General features: G+C 42.4%; 1 protein-coding gene across 5 annotated transcripts in view; it reads left to right on the forward strand.

Moving 5' to 3' along the window:
- LOC126245547 (calcium release-activated calcium channel protein 1-like) overlaps positions 1–18,253 on the forward strand; it is a 537,065-nt gene extending 518,812 nt beyond the window's left edge. For all 5 annotated transcript variants that reach the window (XM_049948328.1, XM_049948329.1, XM_049948323.1 and 2 more), the window contains exons 3-4: positions 17,009–17,140; positions 17,504–18,253. In XM_049948328.1, the coding sequence (XP_049804285.1) occupies positions 17,009–17,140; positions 17,504–18,028 (657 nt within the window). In that variant the 3' untranslated portion in view covers positions 18,029–18,253. The remainder of the gene's footprint in view (positions 1–17,008; positions 17,141–17,503) is intronic.
- The last annotated feature ends 4,755 nt before the right edge of the window (positions 18,254–23,008 follow it).

The raw sequence follows: 23,008 nt of genomic DNA on the forward strand, positions 1-23,008 counted from the left end.
TATTGAACCACTTACTGTAGCTTGCCAAGCTCTTCTCAGGAGTTTGGTTTATCAGTATCTTCCTGAAGATACACTGCTGATTTTTTTGTATTGCTTCTGTCTCCAGTACTTGTGTTTCCACTTGATGAACACATTTCTCTCTTTTTTTCTATTCCTGGTCCTGTTCCCTTGTAATTAGTCACATCCAACACTACTCTTTTGGTTCTGCTTCAGAGCAGGCTTTATCTGGACCCTTTAACTTTATCTTATTTTGTCCAATGCACTATTGTTTCATTCTGTCATCCATTCAAACATCACATCACTTCCATCTCTCATTGTTCGATCAAACTGCTTGTAATTATTCCTTACAAGAATCGTCACCTTAGTGTGCGTGAGTAATGAGTGGATGGGCAAATATCTATTAGATACATTACGTATGTAGATTGTGGACAGTTGGGGAATCTGGGTCTCACAGGAAGCGTGCAAGGGATAAGTCTCTGCAGTCATGCTACTCATGTGTGTCCTCAGTGACTCAGATGGATAGAGCGTCTGCCATGTAAGCAGGAGATCCCGGGTTCTAATCCCGGTCGGGTCCCACATTTCCGGCTGTCCCCATTGAGGTATATCAACAACACCTGTCGGCAGCTGAGGGTTTCAATTAGTTATCAATTGTTGATATAATTTGGGCAAATCTCGTTTTTTAATATTGACATCTTCTGTGTTTTTGAGAATGATATCCTCGTCTTCGCATCTCTTTCCTGTTTCAGTCTTCACAATACCCCTTATGGATTTTGATTTGTTATCAGACTGTCTTAAGTTGTCATTACTCATAAATTTTGCCTTTTCTTTTATACATGAAGGACACTTTTTTTCTTGCAGGGGCATTGAAGGAATTTTGAGGACAAGAGCATTATGGTCTGATAATCCCAAATCAGTATTTGTTACTTCTACTTCTATGGATTGTACATTTGAAAATATATTATCTATAAGACTGTTTGTATTATACTGGGTGCGTCAAAAAAATGTATACGCACTTTGAAGCGTCATAGAAAATTTATTTCCCATTCTACAACGTTAACTTTCTGAAAATGGAAAGCTTAAAGTCCGATTGGAAAATCAAATGTACTTTGCAAATGTGATTAATGTTCAAACTGGTGGCCTTCAGCATCAATACATTTCTGAGTAAGAGTCACCACTGATTCCGTACATTGTACCAAAGTGTCCAATGAGATTTCTGTGCACACCGCCTGAATCTCATTCCAAAGTGTGTCCAGGTTACATGGTTTACATTTGTACACCTCATCTTTTACTGTGCCCCATAAGAAGAAATCCAGCGGCATGAGGTCTGGAGAGCATACAGGAAACTCGATTGGTCCCCTGCATCCTATCCACTGGCCTGGCACATTGTGATCCAGGAATGCTCGTACATCCCTATGATAGTGCGGCAGGGCGCCATCTTGTTGGAAATAAAACTCATCATTACCATATAATGCATGAATGGCAGGGAATATGGAGTCAGTAAGCATTGTTAGATACGTTTCTCCAGTAACAGTACCTTCAAAGCAGAAAGGCCCAATGAGTCCCCTTGCAGACAAACCACACCACACATTTACACCAGGCAAATTCACAGCCTTTTCAACTGTAATGTGAGGATTATCTTCAGCCCAGTACACACAATTGTGCCAATTGACAGTTCCATTGAGTTTGAATTGGGCTTCATCTGACCAAATTATGCTACCCATAAATCCTGGTTCACGTCTCACCATCTCCTGAACCCATTCACATAATTTTAACCTTCGATCTGGATCATCGTCACTTAGCTGTTGCACCAGTCTTGGAATGTACTCACGAAACTTGCCTTTCTACTAGCACTTACATTACTCTCACGTGCCGCTTGCCTTGAAGATTTTTGAGGCGAACGCTGAAACAGTTCCAAGACCGCAGTTGTGGAATCATCACTTGTAGCTGTACGAGGTCGCCTTGATCGACCATATGCACATCACACACTGTTCCATGAATTTAGAATTTGTCTCATAGACATGTAATTGTTAACCTTGAAGGTGGTTCTGTACCATACTCACTTCTCCATTGTCTTTCAAGCGCAGCTACATTCTCAAACTTCCGCGCTTCAAAGCTCAAACGCACGTCCGCCATGTTGCAGTTACTTCCTTGCCACTGCTGCCACCTGTTGAAGAAACATAACATTACTCTCTCACAGATATTTAACCTTGTAGAACAGGAAATAAATTGTCTATGACAGTTCAAAGTGTGTATACATTTTATTGATGCACCCTATATGTTATTCTTGTGGTTTTGTGTATGTGTGGAAAGAGATTGAAACTACATAACAGATTCACAAGTTGATTTTTAGCCTCTTTCATTCATAAGATTTATGTTAAAATCCCCAAAGGCAACTACAGTGACTCAGTAAAAACAATGTTAAGCAGTGTTTCTAATTGATTAATGAATATGTCTGTATCCCCAGTAGGTGGTCTGTATATTGCTATGACTATGACTTTTCCCTGTATCTCGTACAACTGTATAGCTGCTGATTCAACATGATATTCCACACTCAGTGATTCAGCCTTTAACTGCAGACTTAACTGCAACCATAGAACTGTTAGGCAAAAGACTTGAAATTGTAAATAGCACCAAATATTTTTTTTTTTTTTTTGGGGGGGGGGGGGGGGGGGAGTTAAGGGCACTCAACTACTGAGGTCATTAGCGCCCAGTCACAATTGTTAGAGCACATAGAATCTAGTAAAACTCAAGGGGGGCGGGGGGGGGGGGACACCAGAAAGTTCTTACAAAGATGCAGATAAAATAAGTGAAGAACTTAGATGTCTTTGGACAAGCCAGTCAAAGTAACGAAACGAAGAACACGAGCAGCTGCTCTAGCGTCATCAGCTAAAATATCCTTTAAAGTAGATGGCAGAGACAGGACAACACGAGATTGACTAAAACGGGGACACGACAATAAAACATGGCGCACTGTTAATGCATGACCACAAGGGCACTGAGGGGCTGGGTCACCGGAGAGCAGGTAGTGGTGGCTAAACCGGCAATGCCCAATCCGAAACTTGGTCAGAAGGACCTCTTCTCACCGAGATGGTCGGGAGGAGGTTGTCCAAGCAGTTGGGAATGGTTTTACTGCCCGGAGCTTGTTTCCTTGAAGTGATGACCAAGTATCCCACCACAAAGACACAAGCCTCTTACAAACAACCCCACTAATGTCAGATGACGGGACACAATGGGAGGCTGGCCGAGGCAGGAGGACTGCAGCCTTGGCTGCAGCATCAGCAGCCTCATTCCCAGGCACTCCTACATGGCCGGGAGCCCACAGAAAGCTGACAGGAGAGCCATCAGCAGCAGAAGAATGGAGGGACTGCTGGATCCGTTGAACCAAGGGATGGACCGGATATGGAGCTCCAAGGCTCTGAAGAGCACTGAGTGAATCAGAGCAGAGTACATACGATGAATGGCGGTGGCGGCGGGCATACTGAACGGCCTGATGGAGAGCAAAAAGCTCGGCCGCAAAGCTGGAACACTGGTCGAGTAGCCGGTATTTAAAGGTGCCGGCCCCGACGACAAAGGCACAGCCGACACCATCGTCAGTTTTGGAGCCATCAGTGTAAATAAAGGTGTGACTGGCAAGTCGCGCATGAAGTTCGACAAACCGTGAGCAATACACTGCAGCCGGAGTACCCTCCTTCGGGAGCGAGCTGAGGTCGAGATAAATATGAACCGGAGCCTGGAGCCACGGTGGTGTCGGGCTCTCACCCTCTCTGAAGGTGGTAGGGAGGGCAAAATCCAATTGTCGACGCAGGCGACGAAAGCGGACCCCAGGGGGCAGCAGGGCAGACACATACAACCCATACTGACGGTCGAGAGAATCGGCGAAGAAGGACTGATAAGAGGGGTGGTCGGGCATTGACAACAGCCGGCAGGCATACCGACAAAGCAGTACGCCGCGCCGGTAGGTCAATGGTAATTCGGTAGCTTCAGCATAAAGACTCTCGACGGGACTAGTGTAGAATGCTCCGGTCGCAAGACGTAACCCCCAATGGTGGATGGAGTTGAGACGGCGTAAGAGGGATGGCCGAGCAGACGAGTAGACGAGGCTTCCATAATCCAGCTTTGATCAGTGTGAGCCCTAGAAACTTAGTTGTTTCCATGAATGGGAGAACAACGGGACCGAGATGTAAGGATGGCGGAAGGAACGCTTTATATCGCCAAAAGTTGATGCAAACCGTCTTCTCTTCAGAGAACCGGAAGCCATTTGCCACACTCCATGAGTATAGGCTGTCTAGACAACGCTGAAGGCAGCGCTCCAGGAGGCATGTTCTCTGGGCACTGCAGTAGATCGCGAAGTCATCGACGAAAAGAGAGCCTGAGACATTAGGTGGAATGCAATCCATAATTGGATTGATCGCTATGGCAAAAAGGGCTACGCTCAAGACGGAGCCCTGAGGCACTCCGTTCTCCTGGAGGAAGACGTCGAACAATACGGAACCCACACGTACCCTAAACTTTCGATCTGTTAAAAAGGAATCAATAAAAAGGGGCAGGCGACCGCGTAGACCCCACCTGTGCATAGTGCGGAGGATACCTCCTCTCCAACAGGTATCATAAGCCTTCTCCAAATCGAAGAACACGGCTACCGTTTGGCGCTTTCGCAAAAAGTTGTTCATGATGAATGTCGACAAGGTCACAAGGTGGTCAACAGCGGAGCGGCGGCGACGAAAGCCGCATTGAACATTGGTAAGTAGCCGTCGAGATTCAAGAATCCAAACTAACCGAACGTTAACCATGCGCTCCATCACCTTACAGACACAGCTTGTAAGAGAAATGGGGCAGTAACTAGAAGGAAGGTGTCTATCCTTCCCAGGTTTGGGTATAGGAACAACGACGGCGTCACGCCAATGCATGGGGACTTGACCTTCGGTCCAGACGCGATTGTAGGTACGAAGAAGGAAGCTTTTGCCTGCCGGAGAAAGGTGGGCCAGCATCTGAACGTGAATGGCATCTGGCCCCGGAGCAGAGGACCGGGACAGTGCAAGTACACGTTCGAGTTCCCGCATGGTAAAGGGGGCATTATAATTTTCCAGATTCAGCGAGTGGAAGGAAGGTCGCCGAGCCTCTTCTGCCTCTTTCCTGGGAAGGAAGGCAGGGTGGTAATGGGTGCAGCTTGAAACCTCCGCGAAAAAGTGGCCGAAGGCGTTGGAGACATCCACAGGATCAACAAGGACCTCATTACCTGAAGTCAGGCCAGGTACCGAGGAGTGGGCCTTAATGCCCGACAGCCGGCGCAGGCCACCCCAGACGACAGAAGAGGGAGTAAAACTGTTAAAGGAGCTGGTGAAATAGGCCCAACAAGCTTTTTTGCTGTCTTTGATGACTCTACGGCATTGCGCTCGGAGTCGTTTGTATTTAATACAATTCACCAACGTAGGATGGCAGCGAAAGGTGCGTAAAGCACATTGTCGAGCACGGATAGCATCTCTACAAGCCTCATTCCACCAGGGGACAGAAACGCGACGTGAAGAAGAGGTAGTACGAGGAATGGAACGTTCGGCAGCATTGATGATAACAGCTGTGAGATATTCGACCTGACTGTCACAACTGAGAAAATCGTGGTCCGGAAAGGTCGCCAGGTAGGAGTAAAGTCCCCAGTCAGCTTTCGGTATGTTCCAGCTCGAAGGACGTGGGGATGGGGTGTGGTGCAGGAGACGAACGACACATGGGAAGTGGTCGCTCAAATAGGTGTCAGAAAGGACATACCACTCGAACCGACGGGCAAGAGTGGTAGAACAGATCGAGAGGTCCAAGTGGGAGTAGGTATGAGTAGAGTCCGAGAGGAAAGTCGGGGCGCCAGTATTGAGGCAGACAAGATTGAGATGGTTGAAGACATCCGCCAAGAGGGAGCCTCTCTGACAGGATGCAGGAGATTCCCAAAGGGGATGATGGGCATTGAAGTCGCCAAACAATAAAAACAGCGGAGAAAGCTGAACAATCAGGTGCATCATGTCAGCCCGACTAACTGCGGATGACGATGGAGTGTAGACGGTACAAACGGAAAAAGTAAAGGCAGAAAGAGTAATACGGACTACTATTGCTTGGAGTGGGGTGGTCAATGGGATGGGATGGTAATAGACATCGTCCCGAACGAGCAACATGACCCCACCATGAGCTGGAATACCAGCCACAGGGGTGAGGTCAGACCGCTCCGAGGTATAGTGGGTAAAAGCAATACGGTCAGTTGGGCGCAACTTGGTTTCCTGGAGACCAAGGACAAGCGGACAGTGCAGGCGGAGGAGCAGTTGTAATTCCTCCCGATTAGATTGAATACCTCTTATGTTCCAATGTAATAAAGCCATCGCTAGTCAGAAAAAAGGGGGAATGAAATGGGTGAAGAGCTGGTCACCTCGACGGCCGCGGAGGGCCAGGTTTCAAGGGAACAACGCTACAACTGGCGGGAGGCGGATCCTGTTCCATCGAGTCGTTGCCAGCTGCGGCCGCTTTCCCGGGTTGTGTAGGAGGGGCAGCATCATTCGCCGACGAGAGGCCAGCTGAGCGCCTGGCAGCAGAGCGTGCCGGCGAAACTGAGGACGGCTGGGAGCAGCGACTCACGGATGGAGCGTCAGACGAAACGCGCCGGGGTGGAGAGAGGGATAAAGACTTCTTCTTGGAGGCCTTCTGGGAAGTCCGATGAGGCACGGGGATGGTGGGCTGGACCCGAAGAAGGTCATCATGCGCGGGGTCCGTTTTGGAACGCCGGACCTCGGAAGCCGGGGTCCGGAACGTTTCCCCGATGGACGCCTCAGAAGAGGATCGCTTCTCAGGTGGTGGATGGGGAGGAGGAGGAAGGGTGGCCCCTGGGGCAGAGGGGGCAGGGGCCGCGAGGGAGGAGGATTTGGAAGGGAGGGATTTGGGAGGCGGAGGCATAGACCCCGGATGGGGTGAGGAGGTGGAGGGGGGACAGGATAGGGGTGAGGATACTGTGGAAGGAGTGGACACAACTGAGGCAAACGAAGTTGTCAACGTCACGGGATGGAAGCGGTCATACTTCTTCCTGGCCTCAGAATAAGAGAGGCGATCCAAAGTTTTTAATTCTTGAATCTTCTTCTCCATCTGATACGCGGGGCAGTCTAAAGATCTAGGTGAGTGGATGCCAGGACAATTGACGCACCGAGGTGGTGGGGTGCATGTATGTTCCTCACGAAGAGGACGTCCACAATCGCCACAAAGGGGCTCAGCATCACACCATGACGACATGTGCCCAAAGCGCAAACACCGAAAGCAGCGCATAGGAGGCGGGACGTAAGGTTGCACGTCGCACGTCGCACCGGTAGCACATCACCTTTACCTTCTCCGAGAGAACGTCCCCCTCGAAGGCGTGGATAAAGGCCCCAGCGTCGATGCGATGGTCTTTGGGGCCGTGCAGGACTCGCCGGGCAAAATGCACGCCTCGGTGCTCCAGGTTGGCCCTGAGCTCCTCATCAGATTGCAGCAGGAGGTCCCGATGAAAAATAACCCCCTGTGTCCTATTCAGTGCCAGATGCGGGACAACGGACACTGGGATGTCCCCTAGTCGGTCGCACGCCTGGAGCGCCGCCGACTGAGTGGCGGAGGTGGTCTTTATAAGAACGGACCCCGAACGCATTTTACTGAGAGCCTCGATTTCCCTGAAGATGTCCTCGATGTGCTGGACAAAGAACATGGGCTTGGAGGTGGCGAACGGCCCCCCATCGGTCCGAGAACAGACTAAATAGCGGGGGAAGTATTTCGCCCCAAGCCAGCGGGCCTGTCCTTCCTCCCAGTGAGTGGCCAAGGGGGAAAGGGCAGGAGAACCAGAACCAGAGACAGTGCCTTTCTTTTTAAAAGACTTGGCCGCAGAGCGACTGATACATGTTGACGTTTCATCTGCGAAACGTCCGCCCCGATACCACCCACTCCGACCAGGGGCTCCCCCCACGGGCGCCACCCAGCCTCAGCAATGGCCACCTGGCAGGATGACCGTTGCCAGGAGTCCTGATGCCCCAAGGAGACGGGCATCTACTCCTTGGCCGACGTGGGGAGGGTGCAGCTCAGGTATCGGCAGTACGATCCCTGTGTTGTCAGGGGGCTACAACCTAGAGGGTATATGACGACCCCACCACAACGGGCTGGCTACCGTGCTGGATTTCGGGTGCCATGGAAAGTCCATCATGATCGTATGTGCAGATGGGGACGCACTATGGGCGTAACTTGTGCAACCCATCAGGCGTTTAGGCCAAATTTGAGGAATAGTGGGTGTGGTTACAACGCTGTTACAATGCTGAGTGCCAAGGTCTTAGTGCACTGAGGACCAGTGAGACACCACGTAAGGCGTCCTTCCCCAAAAGGCTCGTAGTTCTGTAGAATTTTGAAAAATGGAGGTCAAACCCCAAGGGGGACCATCACATGGAAGGCCGAAACGGTTGAAACTCCTTTTAGTCGCCTCTTACGACAGGCAGGAATACCTCGGGCCTATTCTTACTCCGGACCCGCAGGGGAAGCACCAAATCTTTGGGAGTTTGGATCCAAGATGACCTAAGATGGCAGAAACACACACAACACCTATGTAGTAAATTAAATACAATTTGTTATAGTATAAAATTCTTGCTGGATGCGTATCAATGCAAGCCATAAAAAATGTGTGTACTATGCCCAAGCAGAATAACTACTAAGATATGGTTTAATTTGCTGGGGAAATTCACCACCCAGCAAAAGCTGATTTATTGCACAAAAAAGAATTATAAGAGCCATGGAAGGCTCAGCACCTCAATCTTCATGCAAACCCTCCTTTAAAAAGCTTCATATTCTTCTATTACCATGCCTATATATCCTAGAAACAATAATATTTATAAGGAAAATCGTAGATGAAAATAGCACAATTGCTCCAGAAAACCAAAATATCCATTCCTACAACACAAGGAGTAATCAAGATTTACATAAGCAGTTTTCACATACAACACTAAAACAAAATGACCCTCGCAAGCAGGAAAAAAAACTGTATAACAAACTACCTAAAAAAATTAAGCAATAACTGGCATGCATAAATTCAAAACTGTAGTGAGTGACTACTTGCTACAGAATTGCTACTATAGTGTTGATGAATTTTTATCTACATTGTAAATATGTGAAAAATTTAAATAGTTTATACAATTAAGGCCAAAATAAGAAATGTGTACATGTAGATTTATCTGTGTATTATATGTGGTCTATTACATATATGTGTGTGTCTGTATAATCAAGGCTGAAAGTATGAAATGTGTGCGTGTAAAATTTATTTGTGTATTTGTGAAATGTTATTTCCATATGTTAGAGTTATATTGCTATATACTGAAAACCATACAACAGTTTTTCTGTTAAACTTCATTGCAAATTATTTGACTTGTCCTATATCATTATGTACCCCTGCACAGCGTATGAGACACAGGACACCTTCTTTTGTACCTGATACTTGATGTAGTTAGGACCTCCATTTTTGGCATTTTTCTACAATACTGACTTGCCAGCTTATATGGATGAATATTAATGGTATTTAGTTCAAAACTTCTGCACCAATGCTCCATGATGCACATGCTATCAATGTTTGCACCATTTGTTGCTACCTCAAGTTCTAGTGATTTATTTCTAAGGCACTGAATATTTAGGCTTAAAATCTGCAAGTGACTAGGATGAAAATTGGTTACAGTTTTATTTATGTTTTGTGCTGTCATATTTGTTCCTGTGTCCTGGTGAGATACCAAAAATCCCTGAGAAAGACAGGTTTCCTGCACCTCTTAGGTTGTACATGTACATTGGGCTGTGGTGAGTTGCTTGTTGCTGCTACTAATGTAATTAATACTGCCATTTCTGTTGTTGTTGTTGATGATGGTGGTGTTTCTGACACTTCAAATGTTGGTTCTGCTACTACTGCTGTGCTTTCTTGTAGACTTGGAGTCTTCTCGTTTTTCTTGTTTGTGTCTAAAAAAATATTTAGATGATGAACTGTAGTTCTCTTGTCTTTCAAATCACTGTCTACTGTTCTTTCTGTTAACACTTCATCTTTTTTTTACATGCTTTGCTGGTGCTGATGACAGTTCTAATGCTTTTACCTCTTTTTGAAATGCTTTTGTTATGGAGTCTGGCAATGGCAATGCAATGATCATTTTGGTTTTAATTTTATTTTGGTTTTTTATTTCCTTGGTTATCAGGTTTGCCAGATATTCTTTCCCCAAGGCATTCAGATGAAGTCCATGTTGTGTGTGGAATCTACATCCAATATTGCTTATATCAACACATTTCACATTTTTAAAATGTCTGCAAATTTTTACAAACTGGTTGTTGGCTTTTTTTATTTCCGTATTAACACATGACCATCTTACAAGATCATAGCGATGCAGAGTATTGATAATTACTACATATTGCATGAGTGAGTTTCCTCAGACACTATTTAAGATTGTGAATAGCACTCATGGTTTCATTTTGTAGATGTCATTTGCCCCTTCCAGAAGTCTTTATTGTGCACATTTTTTACCTCTGCAGATGCAGTCCTTTTTTTAATTTCGGCACGTGGGGCTCCTGGTTTCACTATACCATACAAATATGTTTTACATGATAACAGTTTATCATATTAAACTCACCTGCTCAGCCAGTCTTTCAGTGACCAAGAAGGTTAGCAGCCGACTGCTTTGCCACAGCAAAAGCAGAGCTTGAATAAATGCTGCAAACAGGGGTTACACACACATCAGACAGTCCACGGTCTTCACCACTGCATCTGGTCAAGAAGAAAGATGGCACCTGGAGGTCCTGCAGATATTACTGCATATTACATGCACTCACCCTTCCAGACCATTACTCAGTACTGAATATTAAGGATTTTATAATTGTACAAGTGGGAGCTACGACCTTCAGCATGATTGATTTTAAGAAGGCTTGCAGTCAAATACCGGTAGAGGGAAAGGACATACCCAAGACCACAGTGGTAACTCCATTTGGTGTTTTTGAATATTTGCATATGCTATTTAGTTTCAAGAATGCTGCACAGAGATGGCAGTGTTTCATAGACGAAGTCTTAAGAGGACTCAATTTCTGCTTTGTTTATCTCAATGATATTCTGGTATTTTCCAAGATGATGACAATACATGAGGAACACCTCAGAGCAATGTTTAACAGAATATGCAACTATAGTGTAATAATCAACAAAGCAAAGTGTGCTCTGAAACAGAAGCAATTGACATGTCTCAGGACACTCGGGACATCATCAGGGACATACCACACCCAAAGCAATTTCAAATGATTCCTGGGAATCACAACTTTTTCTGTCAACACCTACTAGGAGCAGCAGAGATTTGAGAACCACTGATAGCAACACAGTCAGGTAACAATGCAGTGGGCTGATGCCCTCTGCCATGGACACTGGAAATTCTATGAGCCTTTGAAAAGGTAAAAGAAAGTTTGCAAACAGCAGTTTTTTTGGCCCACCCAGTTCAGGATACATCGTAAGTGACAGTGGTAGATGATAGCCAGCAGGCAATCAGCATAATTCTCCATCAGTATGTAGGAGGCTTTGGCAGCCCTTGGGTTTTCTCTCTCATGAACTGACAGAGGCTCAAACCAAGTGGAGTGTATATGACTGGGAACTATTAGCTATTTACAAAGCAGTGCGACACTTTCATCTTTATGTGGAGGCCAGGCTTTTTGCAATGTTTATGGACCATAAACCTATCTCATTTGCCTTTAACAAATGCAAGGATAGCTGATCCACACAAGAATTATGACAGCTTGAGTTTACTGGCCAGTTCACCAAGGACATAAGGCACATAAAAGGGGTGAAGAATGTAGCACCTGAATTTTTCTCATGAATTGCAGCTATATTGTGCACAATTGATTACATACAATTAGGCAGAGCACAAGCTAGTGATAAACAGTTGCAGGAATCAACTGGGCTACAGCTTAAGCCTGTGTGGCTATTATGGACTAAGCATATGATTTGGTACGATATTTTCAAAACCAGCCCCAGATCTTTTGTACCAAAAAAGTTATGCAAAGTGGTTTTTTTATAGTATTCATAACCTAGCCCACCCTACAGAAAAATAAACATTAAGCTTTTGACAGAAAGGTTCATGGGCCCATCACAATGAAAGATAGTCACCAGTGGATAAGAACATGCATACTGTGTCAGCAATGTAAAGTTATAAGACATGTACACAAGCTGGTGGAAGAGTTTCCAAAGGCAACAGGCTGGTTCTCCCAAGTACATATAGGTATTGTGAGCCCACTGCCTTCATCAGGATACCACTATATTATATATTTACCACAATTGACAGATTAAATGATGACTTGAATAATCTTGCTGTCATCATTTGATGAGCTTCCTGTCATTACATATTGTACCATTAGGCAACACATGATCAACTAAAGAGTGCTGATGACATGTTGAAGAATACAGTCTATGGATGAGAAGATAAAGATCATGAAATGGAATATAATATTATCAGTTATGTGAGACCTGGATAATGGAGATCACATATAATAGCTGCAACAGTGAAACAGAGTAGCACTCATCCACACAAAATATGAAAACATTGGGTGTTGCAAGACAAAACAGTGTATAAAGTATTTACCTTTGCATTAAAACTAGAAAACTGCACTACAGATTTGTAGATATCCTCCATTTCACTCTGTGTTATTAGAACAATGAATGAACACTTCTGAATTCAACATATTTTATTATGCATGATTAATTAATACAACAAGCGATTCGTAAATGAACACAGAACTGTCAAAACTGCAATGCCAACGAGTAAACATAAGACACTAATATGCATCTGCTGTCTAAAGCACAATAAAATACCCTATGTGCGTTATTCTGAAGACACTGCTTCCCACACAGCTCACCCACAGTTCTGTGCAGCTCCTGGAATGTGCGGTTACTTGTAACGCCAACACTGAATATGTACTTTCAAAATCAAATTCTCATTCACACTTCTCATTCATCCTCTCCAGTTAAACAAACTGTTTTACTCACGTCATAGAGGGCACAATTAAACTTTATCATCTGATGAGTTTCCACGTTCTATAAAAAAGATTTCCACAGAAGACTGTGAATGCTCTGGCACAGCTGCTGTTAAAATCTCTGCTCAATGTTGCTCTGAAAATAGTGACAATCAAGATACAACAGAAAGGTCCTCAGCCCATATGTTCAAAAACTTCTAGATTTCAGAGGTCAGATGGTGAGCATCGCGTATCTTGAGGGTCTCCCAACCAACTGTGCGATATGACTCTTTTTGTGTGTTTAGTTGGAGGTTCAGACACCTAAATGGAAAGGGTTTTCTTCCTCCATACACAATGACCCCTTTCCTTGCAATGCGTGAGATTTGCATCCTAAGTGTATCTGTTGAGTGTAAGTGACTACTTGCATTGTATGATGATGACAGAAGGGAGAGGGGAAAGCCTGGTTCTGACACATAGCCTGTCCCTATTCTCTTGAACAGTGAGGAGTCATCAAGCTCATTACCATCTGATGGACTGATCAGCATCAATGTTATAATGTCCCTTCACTGTGTGAAACACTGCAGTGAGATTTGGAATTTAATGCAGAACACTGATGGAAAGTCTGGTGATGAGGAACTTCACACAACCTCCTCTCCTCTCCTTGCTGGCCAATACTTGTAGTGAAAATTTTTTCACCACCAGAGGATTCAAACTGTCTATCTCCGAGTCAAGCACCACTGCACAATTAGTAACCTAAAACATAGCAAAAACTGACAGTGTATCAGTACAAGTGTATAAGTAAAATTTGATAAACAAGTGAAAAAGTTCTTAGCTATTTGCTCCAAAAATTCTAGATTTGTGAAGTCAGCTGGTGTGCTGTGTCACCAACTTAAAAATTTTAGACAACTGACTAACTTGATTACGCTCTTCATGTGTATGCCGCCAGACATGATCTCTTCAATACACAATATTTTGGCAATCCATCTGGCCGCCATCTTCAGGTGTGCTCCTTTATACCTCGGGTCCAGGCCACTGTGCCTGCGAGAGAAGCAGAAGAGCTGCCCCCTGTGAAATGAAGAATTGTAGCACTGCCGGCAGTAGAAACTGGTGAAAGTGATAAACCGCAAATTAAAATGTAGAGGGGCCAAAAACCAGACCATTGTTGTTTTCTATCAGATAAAATAGGGTTCCATATCATGCTTAAAGGAAAACCTCTATCTCTATTAATAATGTCATCGGATAATCATATTTCGATGAATTCCTTGAGCACACAATCCCAGTAACGAGAAGCCAGAGGAACAATTTGTGTCTCTTTAAGTGACATGTTATGCTCTTCATTGATACAATGTTGAGCGACGGAAAATTTTTCAGGCTGGAGCAAATGTACTTGATGCTGATGTTCCACACATCGGTCATGAACAGTGTGAATAGTCTGTCCAATATAGGCCTTTCCACAATGACAGGGAATTTTATAAACTCCAGGCTTTCTCAATCCCAAATCATCTTTAACAGATCCAAACAGGGCTCTAGTCTTGGCCAAAGGGAAAAAAATACTTTTAATATCATATTTCCTGAGAATTCTAGAAATTTTTGAAGAAATACTCCCAACAAAGGGTAGTAAAGCAACTTATTTACTAGTAACCGGCACTGGTCCACGTGATGGTTCAAATTGAAAAGCACGATTGATGTGATGATCGGTATATCCATTGAGCTGTGTCAAATTTTCTGAATCAGGAATGGCATAACCTCTCTTGACTAATGTACATAGAACTCCCATGCCCTGATGTGGTGGATGACAGTTCGTAGAATAAAGATAGTGGTCTGTATGTGTGGGTTTATAATAAATGTCATGTGCCAAGGTATCATTTTCTTTTTTGTGTACTAAAACATCCAAAAAAGGTAATTTGCCATGTTTATCAATTTCATTGAAAACTTGATGCGTGGATGAAGACAGTTAAAATTTTCATTGTTTGGCCACATGGAATGGAAGCTTTTAATCAGTTTTTAGATCATTTTAAATTTCTTCATCCATGCATCAAATTTTCGATGGAAATTGAAAAGATGGCAAATTACCTTTTTTCGATATTTTAGTACACAAAAAAATGGGGTACCTTGGGACATGGTGTGTATTATAAACCCACACATACGGACCGCTATCTTCATTCTATGAGCTGTCACCCACCCCATCAGCACATGGGAGTTCTACGTACATTTGTCAAGAGAGTTTATGCCATTTCTGATTCAGAAAATTTGACACATCTCAATGGATCATTTGAGACTGAGAAAGCCAGGAGTTTATAAAATTCTCTGTCATTGTGGAAAGGCCAATATTGGACAGACTATTCGCACAATTCATGACCAATGTGTGGAACAACAGTGTCACATACATTTTCTCGAGCCTGAAAAATCTGCCATCGCCGAACATTGCCTCAACAAAGGGCATAATATGTCGTTTAAAGAGACACAAATTGTTGCTCCAGCTTCTCATTACTGGGATTGTGTGCTCAAGGTATTCATCGAAATACGATTATCCAATGACATTATTAATAGAGATAGAGGTTTTCCTTTGAGCAAGATATGGAACCCTATTATCTGACATAAAATGACAATGGTCTGGTTTTTGACCCGCTACATTTTAATTTGCAATTTATCACTTTCGCCAGTTTCTACCGCTGGCAGCGCTGCAATTTTTCACTTCACAGGGGGCAGCTCTTCTTCTCGCACAGGCGCAGTGGCCTGGACCCGGGGTATAAAGGAGCCACCATTTCTGATGTTCATTCAGTTCCGGTGTGATTATGTCTCAGTGAGAGCAACTGAAGATGGTGGACAGATGGATTGCCAAAATATCGTGTCTTGAAGACAATCATATCCGGCAGCACACCCGTGAAGTGCATAATCATATAAGACGCTGGGAAAATGTATGGGATCACAACTGACTGACGTACCTACCTGGTGCACATGCCAAGAAACATACAAAAAGCAACATTACATCAAACAATGAAAACGCCTTCTGAATAGACAAAACAGAAAGAGTTTTATGGCACTGCTGGCTGGGATACTGCAAGGGTTAAGTTCACATGTAAGAATAAAATGAGATACAAGAAGATCAAAGACGGTCATATGCCACAAGTATCTGAGGCAGTGTAGTTAAGATGTCCATTAAAATAAATCTGCCAGAAAACTGAGCAAACAAAAATAAAGTCTTAAACTAAGCCTGACAGGGTCTACTTCTCATTTGATTAAGGTTTTGGTGTCTATCTGATCTAAATGAATCTAAAGCTTCAAGGGGATACATCTGCTACAAAATTCAGTGTTTTCATCTGAAAAAAGGATGTTCATAAGACAGTACAGTATGTACAGGGAGTCAAATTCACATATTAACATTAGTGTAACACCAACTACAACTCATAGTCTGGTTAGAGTTCAGGCAGTGAGCACTCATCTACATCTATACTTAGGCAAAACACTGTGACATGCAATGGTGTACTTGCAACTGCACCAGTTACTGGGGCTTCTTCCTGTTCCATGGTCGACAGCAAACCACTGTGATGTTCATGGTAGAGGACACTTCCTATTGTACCAGTATTAGGGCTCCTTCTTGTTCCATGGCTGACAGCACCTGACAAAGATAATTAGTCACTTTTTGTGTGTGCAAATGGGATCACCGACACAGCTGGCCCTGTGGAAACATATTGCCTGAAACAAAGTATGTTTGTGGCCTATGATATTAAATAAGAATTATAAATTTTCTTTTTGCACTGCCTTCTGGTTAAAGTCTATACATTACAAAATAATACAGAGAAAGTTTCATATACAGTTTTAACCATTCTCTTGTTTAATATTATATTTCATTAGCAATTAGAATTTCACCCTATGTAAATCACATTCTTCAAATAATTTTTTTATTCTTTGTGCAGAAGAAAAACAATAAGCTACTTACTGACCAGTTGTAAATGTAATTTCTGTTTCATACTGAAGTTGTAACTCTAGCTGAAATCCACTCTTAATTCTTTATTTAATGTTACAGGAAAAAATGTCATCAACGAATGATGAATGTCTGCATACTGCTAATTTTTTGACATGGAGAAAAATACAGCTGAGCAGAGCTAAACTCAAAGCATCAAGCAAAACTTCAGCTCTTTTGTCAGGGTTTGCAATGGTGAGACAACAATTTTTCTTTGTGGTTAGGCTTATTGCCACAGTCTCATGTATTTTATTGAGATATATACAGTTTCTCAAAATTTTACCATATTAGTACTTCTAAAATTCACTGTCAAAAAAAGTATTGGGAAACCCTGCAGTGGAGACACATTGGCACAAGTTTCCTAAATTCATTGCATATCTGATGCAAGTATAAACATGTGATAGTACAAAGGAAAAACCATTGTTCAAGTTAAATAATTTTCTGTTTAAAATTGTTAGCCTTTTCAGTTATTTTGCATCTGGTTGAATCTTTCACTAAAATAAAAAAAAACAATGTGAGCTGTGTTACAATTTTATAACTGACACTTTTATTTTTCAGGTGGCTATGGTTGAACTTCAGCTGGATGAAGACACACCTAAAAATTTGGTGATTGTTTTTACTGTGTGCACAACACTCCTTGTATCTGTTCATTTGTTGGCCCTTATGATTAGCACATGCATTCTTCCTCATATTGAAACCATCTGTAGCAGTGACAGCAAGTCCACAACTATAGTTCAAGAATCTCCACATGAACGCCTTCATTGGTACATTGAAATAGCATGGTTTTTTTCTACTCTCTTGGGTTTGCTCCTCTTCCTATGTGAAGTGGCTATTATTTGTTGGGTAAAATTTTATCTGTTATCTAAAGCAGCAGCTTGGACAACTTCAATTATTATGATACCAGTAATGATTATTTTTGTTGCGTTTGCAGTTCATTTTTACCATACACTTGTTATGCACAAATATGAGGTAACAGTATCTGGCATCAGAGAATTAGAGCTACTGAAAGAGCAAATAGAAGCTAGTGATCCTGAGGGAAGAAGTGACAAAACAGGAATATATGGAGGGATACAGATTATATAATAATATGTGTAGCCTAGAGCAAATGGCCATCATTTTCAAAATGGGAAATGAAGCAAATATTGCTAAAAAAATAGTATCTGTCATAAAATCAGATAAAAAGTCTTATAAGTTATATATTGTAAATTACATGACACAACTAATATGGTGCTTTATTTTATTATAGTGACAGCACTGAAATGTAATAAAACTCCTATGTAATTGTGAAAATAAAGAAATGTAATGGCAGTTGTAATAAAATTTCATTTCAAACACTTTTATACAGATAATTGTTTAGAACTTCCAAATTTAATTCCGTTACACATTTTGTTCTTCCCAGGTATTCTTTTATTCCACAGGTAAAATTGTATGTTGCAACAGAGACAGTGAGCTACATAATTATTTCAAAAACAGTTCCATATTTTGAAACTAGTTTTTTGGCAAATGATGGTACACAGGTGGCACATAATTTTGTTTCATGGTTAATACTTGTAACTCTTACAATAATGAAAAATGAACAAGTAAGTATATGTAGTTGAGTCGAATACCTTTTGTAATAGCATCTAAAAGCTCTTAAAATGACAGTTTCGCTGTTTTACTGAATGTATTGTAGACGTATGTGAGAAGTATAATGAAATTGAGAGGCATTTTCATTAAAAGTTTTCAATGTTAAAAGTGTTGCAAAACTGGAAATTCTTTTAAAAAAGATAGTAAAAGATGAAGTGAACCTGATCAGAAATTACAATACAAAGAAATCTCTAGTAGAATTTATGCTACAACTGTTGCACTAAATGATTAATGGTAATTATGAATATGTGGGTGAATAATTAGAATACAGATTATCATCCAGTTATCAAATGAATGCAACTCGTCTCTCTCTTTTAAGTCACCAGTCTTTTGACTAGTTTGATGCTATCCATAAGCTATTTGTGTCTTATGTCAATCTTGTAATTTCTACATAACCACTTCACACATCATCACCTATAAACTGTTGACTGTGTCTTCTGTTTTTCCCCTCTACTGCTCCTTCAACACCAGACTAACTATTCCTGAATGCTGTAGCAGATGTCTCACTAACCTAGCCTTTCTTCCAGTGCAGTAAATATCTTTCACAGACTTCTATACTTAACTATTCTTTTTATTACTTCATTTCAAACCTTAATCTGTCCAGGTAAATTTTAACATTCTTCCATAGCACCACATATCAAATGCTTACAGTTTTTTCTTCACTGAATTTCCAATGGTCCACATTTTGCTTCCAGACATAAACTTACAGGAACTTCTTCATCAGTTCCACATCTGTATCAACTTCAGCAGAACCCTCTACTGACAAAAGGTTTCTTTGCCTGTGCCAATCTACTCTTCCCCCCCCCCCCCCCCCCCCCATGAACCATGGACCTTGCCGTTGGTGGGGAGGCTTGCATGCCTCAGCGATACAGATGGCCGTACAGATTATCATCCAGTTATCAAATGAATGCAACTCGTCTCTCTTTTTTAAGTCACCAGTCTTTTGACTAGTTTGATGCTATCCATAAGCTATTTGTGTCTTATGCTACCACAACGGAGGGGTATCTGTTGAGAGGCCAGACAAACATGTGGTTCCTGAAGAGGGGCGGCAGCCTTTTCAGTAGTTGCAGGGGCAACAGTCTGGATGATTGACTGATCTGGCCTTGTAACATTAACCAAAACGGCCTTGCTGTGCTGGTACTGCGAACGGCTGAAAGCAAGGGGAAACTACAGCCGTAATTTTTCCCGAGGACATGCAGCTTTACTGTATGATTAAATGATGATGGTGTCCTCTTGGGTAAAATATTCCGGAGGTAAAATAGTCCCCCATTCGGATCTCCAGGCGGGGACTACTGAAGAGTACGTCGTTATCAGGAGAAAGAAAACTGGCGTTCTACGGATCGGAGCGTGGAATGTCAGATCCCTTAATCGGGCAGGTAGGTTAGAAAATTTAAAAAGGGAAATGGATAGGTTAAAGTTAGATATAATGGGAATTAGTGAAGTTCGGTGGCAGGAGGAACAAGACTTTTGGTCAGGTGATTACAGGATTATAAATACAAAATCAAATAGGGGTAATGCAGGAGTAGGTTTAATAATGAATAAAAAATAGGAGTGCGGGTTAGCTACTACAAACAGCATAGTGAACGCATTATTGTGGCCAAGATAGACATAAAGCCCATGCCTACTACAGTAGTACAAGTTTATATGCCAACTAGCTCTGCAGATGATGAAGAAATAGATGAAATGTATGACGAGATAAAAGAAATTATTCAGGTAGTGAAGGGAGACGAAAATTTAATAGTCATGGGTGACTGGAATTCGTCAGTAGGAAAAGGGAGAGAAGGACACATAGTAGGTGAATATGGATTGGGGGGAAGAAATGAAAGAGGAAGCCACCTTGTAGAATTTTGCACAGAGCATAACTTAATCATAGCTAACACTTGGTTCAAGAATCATAAAAGAAGGTTTTATACCTGGAAGAATCCTGGCGATACTAAACGGTATCAGATAGATTATATAATGGTAAGACAGAGATTTAGGAACCAGGTTTTAAATTGTAAGACATTTCCAGGGGCAGATGTGGATTCTGACCACAATCTATTGGTTATGAACTGCAGATTAAAACTGAAGAAACTGCAAAAAGGTGGGAATTTAAGGAGATGGGACCTGGATAAACTGAAAGAACCAGAGGTTGTAGAGAGTTTCAGGGAGAGCATAAGGGAACAATTGACAGGAATGTGGGAAAGAAATACAGTAGAAGAAGAATGGGTAGCTCTGAGGGATGAAGTAGTGAAGGCAGCAGACGATCAAGTAGGTAAAAAGACGAAGGCTAATAGAAATCCTTGGGTAACAGAAGAAATATTGAATTTAATTGATGAAAGGAGAAAATATAAAAATGCAGTAAATGAAGCAGGCAAAAAGGAATACAAATGTCTCAAAAATGAGATCGACAGGAAGTGCAAAATGGCTAAGCAGGGATGGCTAGAGGACAAATGTAAGGATGTAGAGGCTTGTCTCACTAGGGGTAAGATAGATACTGCCTACAGGAAAATTAAAGAGACCTTTGGAGAGAAGAGAACCACTTGTATGAATATCAAGAGCTCAGATGGCAACCCAGTTCTAAGCAAAGAAGGGAAGGCAGAAAGGTGGAAGGAGAATATAGAGGGTTTATACAAGGGCGATGTACTTGAGGAGAATATTATGGAAATGGAAGAGGATGTAGATGAAGACGAAATGGGACATAGGATACTACGTGAAGAGTTTGACAGAGCACTGAAAGACCTGAGTTGAAACAAGGCCCCGGGAGTAGACAACATTCCATTAGAACTACTGATGGCCTTGGGAGAGCCAGTCATGACAAAACTCTACCATCTGGTGAGCAAGATGTATGAGACAGGCGAAAAACCCTCAGACTCTAAGAAGAATATAATAATTCCAATCACAAAGAAAGCAGGTGTTGACAGATGTGAAAATTACCGAACTATCAGTTTAATAAGTCACGGACGCAAAATACTGAAGCGAATTATTTACAGACGAATGGAAAAACTGGTAGAAGCCGACCTAGGGGAAGATCAGTTTGGATTCCGCAGAAATGTTGGAACACGTGAGGCAATACTGACCCTACGACTTATCTTAGAAAATAGATTAAGGAAAGGCAAACCTACGTTTCTAGCATTTGTAGACTTTGAGAAAGCTTTCGACAATATTGACTGGAATACTCTCTTTCAAATTCTGAAGGTGTCAAGGGTAAAATACAGGGAGCGAAAGGCTATTTACAATTTGTACAGAAACCAGATGACAGTTATAAGAGTCGAGGGGCATGAATGGGAAGCAGTGGTTGGGAAGGGAGTGAGACAGAGTTGTAGCCTATCCCCGATTTTATTCAATCTGTATATTGAGCAGGCAGTAAAGGAAACAAAAGAAAAATGCAGAGTAGGAATTAAAATCCATGGAGAAGAAATAAAAGTTTGAGGTTCGCCGATGACATTGTAATTCTCTGAGAGACATCAAAGGACTTGGAATAGCAGTTGAACGGAATGGACAGTGTCTTGAAAGGAGGGTATAAGATGAACATCAACAAAAGCAAAACGAGGATAATGGAATGTAGTCGAATTAAGTCGGGTGATGCTAAGGGAATTAGATTAGGAAATGAGACACTTAAAGTAGTAAAGCAGTTTTGCTATTTTGGGGGGCAAAATAACTGATGATGGTCGAAGTAGAGAGGATATAAAATGTAGACTGGCAATGGCAAGGAAAGCGTTTCTGAAGAAGAGAAATTTGTTAACATCGAGTACAGATTTAAGTGTCAGGAAGTCGTTTCTGAAAGTATTTGTATGGAGTGTAGCCATGTATGGAAGTGAAACATGGACGATAACTAGTTTGGACAAGAAGAGAATGGAAGCTTTCGAAATGTGGCGCTACAGAAGAATGCTGAAGATAAGGTGGGTAGATCACGTAACTAATGAGGAGGTATTGAATAGAATTGGAGAGAAGATAAGTTTGTGGCACAACTTGACTAGAAGAAGGGATCGGTTGGTAGGACATGTTTTGAGGCATCAAGGGATCACAAATTTAGCATTGGAGGGCAGCGTGGAGGGTAAAAATCGTAGAGGGAGACCAAGAGATGAATACACTAAGCAGATTCAGAAGGATGCAGGTTGCAGTAGGTACTGGGAGATGAATGAGCTTGCACAGGATAGAGTAGCATGGAGAGCTGCATCAAACCAGTCTGAGGACTGAAGACCACAATAACAAATCTACTCTTGATCTATTTCTTCCTTTTGGTATCATATGTAATTTTGTTACCTAAACAGAATAATTCATTCACTTCTTCAGCTACTGTGTCTGTAGTGGACTGTTAAGGCAGCCAGTCCACAGTGAAGTAGCCGAAAGGGCACGCGTCAACTCACGCCGTCTGGCATTAAGTCTGGAACAGGATTCGTAATGAATGTGATAAAGAAAAGAACGTAGCTACTAGAACACTTAACTTTCATATTG

The sequence above is a fragment of the Schistocerca nitens genome, chromosome 1, assembly GCF_023898315.1.
Source record: "Schistocerca nitens isolate TAMUIC-IGC-003100 chromosome 1, iqSchNite1.1, whole genome shotgun sequence".
NCBI lineage: Eukaryota > Metazoa > Arthropoda > Insecta > Orthoptera > Acrididae > Schistocerca > Schistocerca nitens.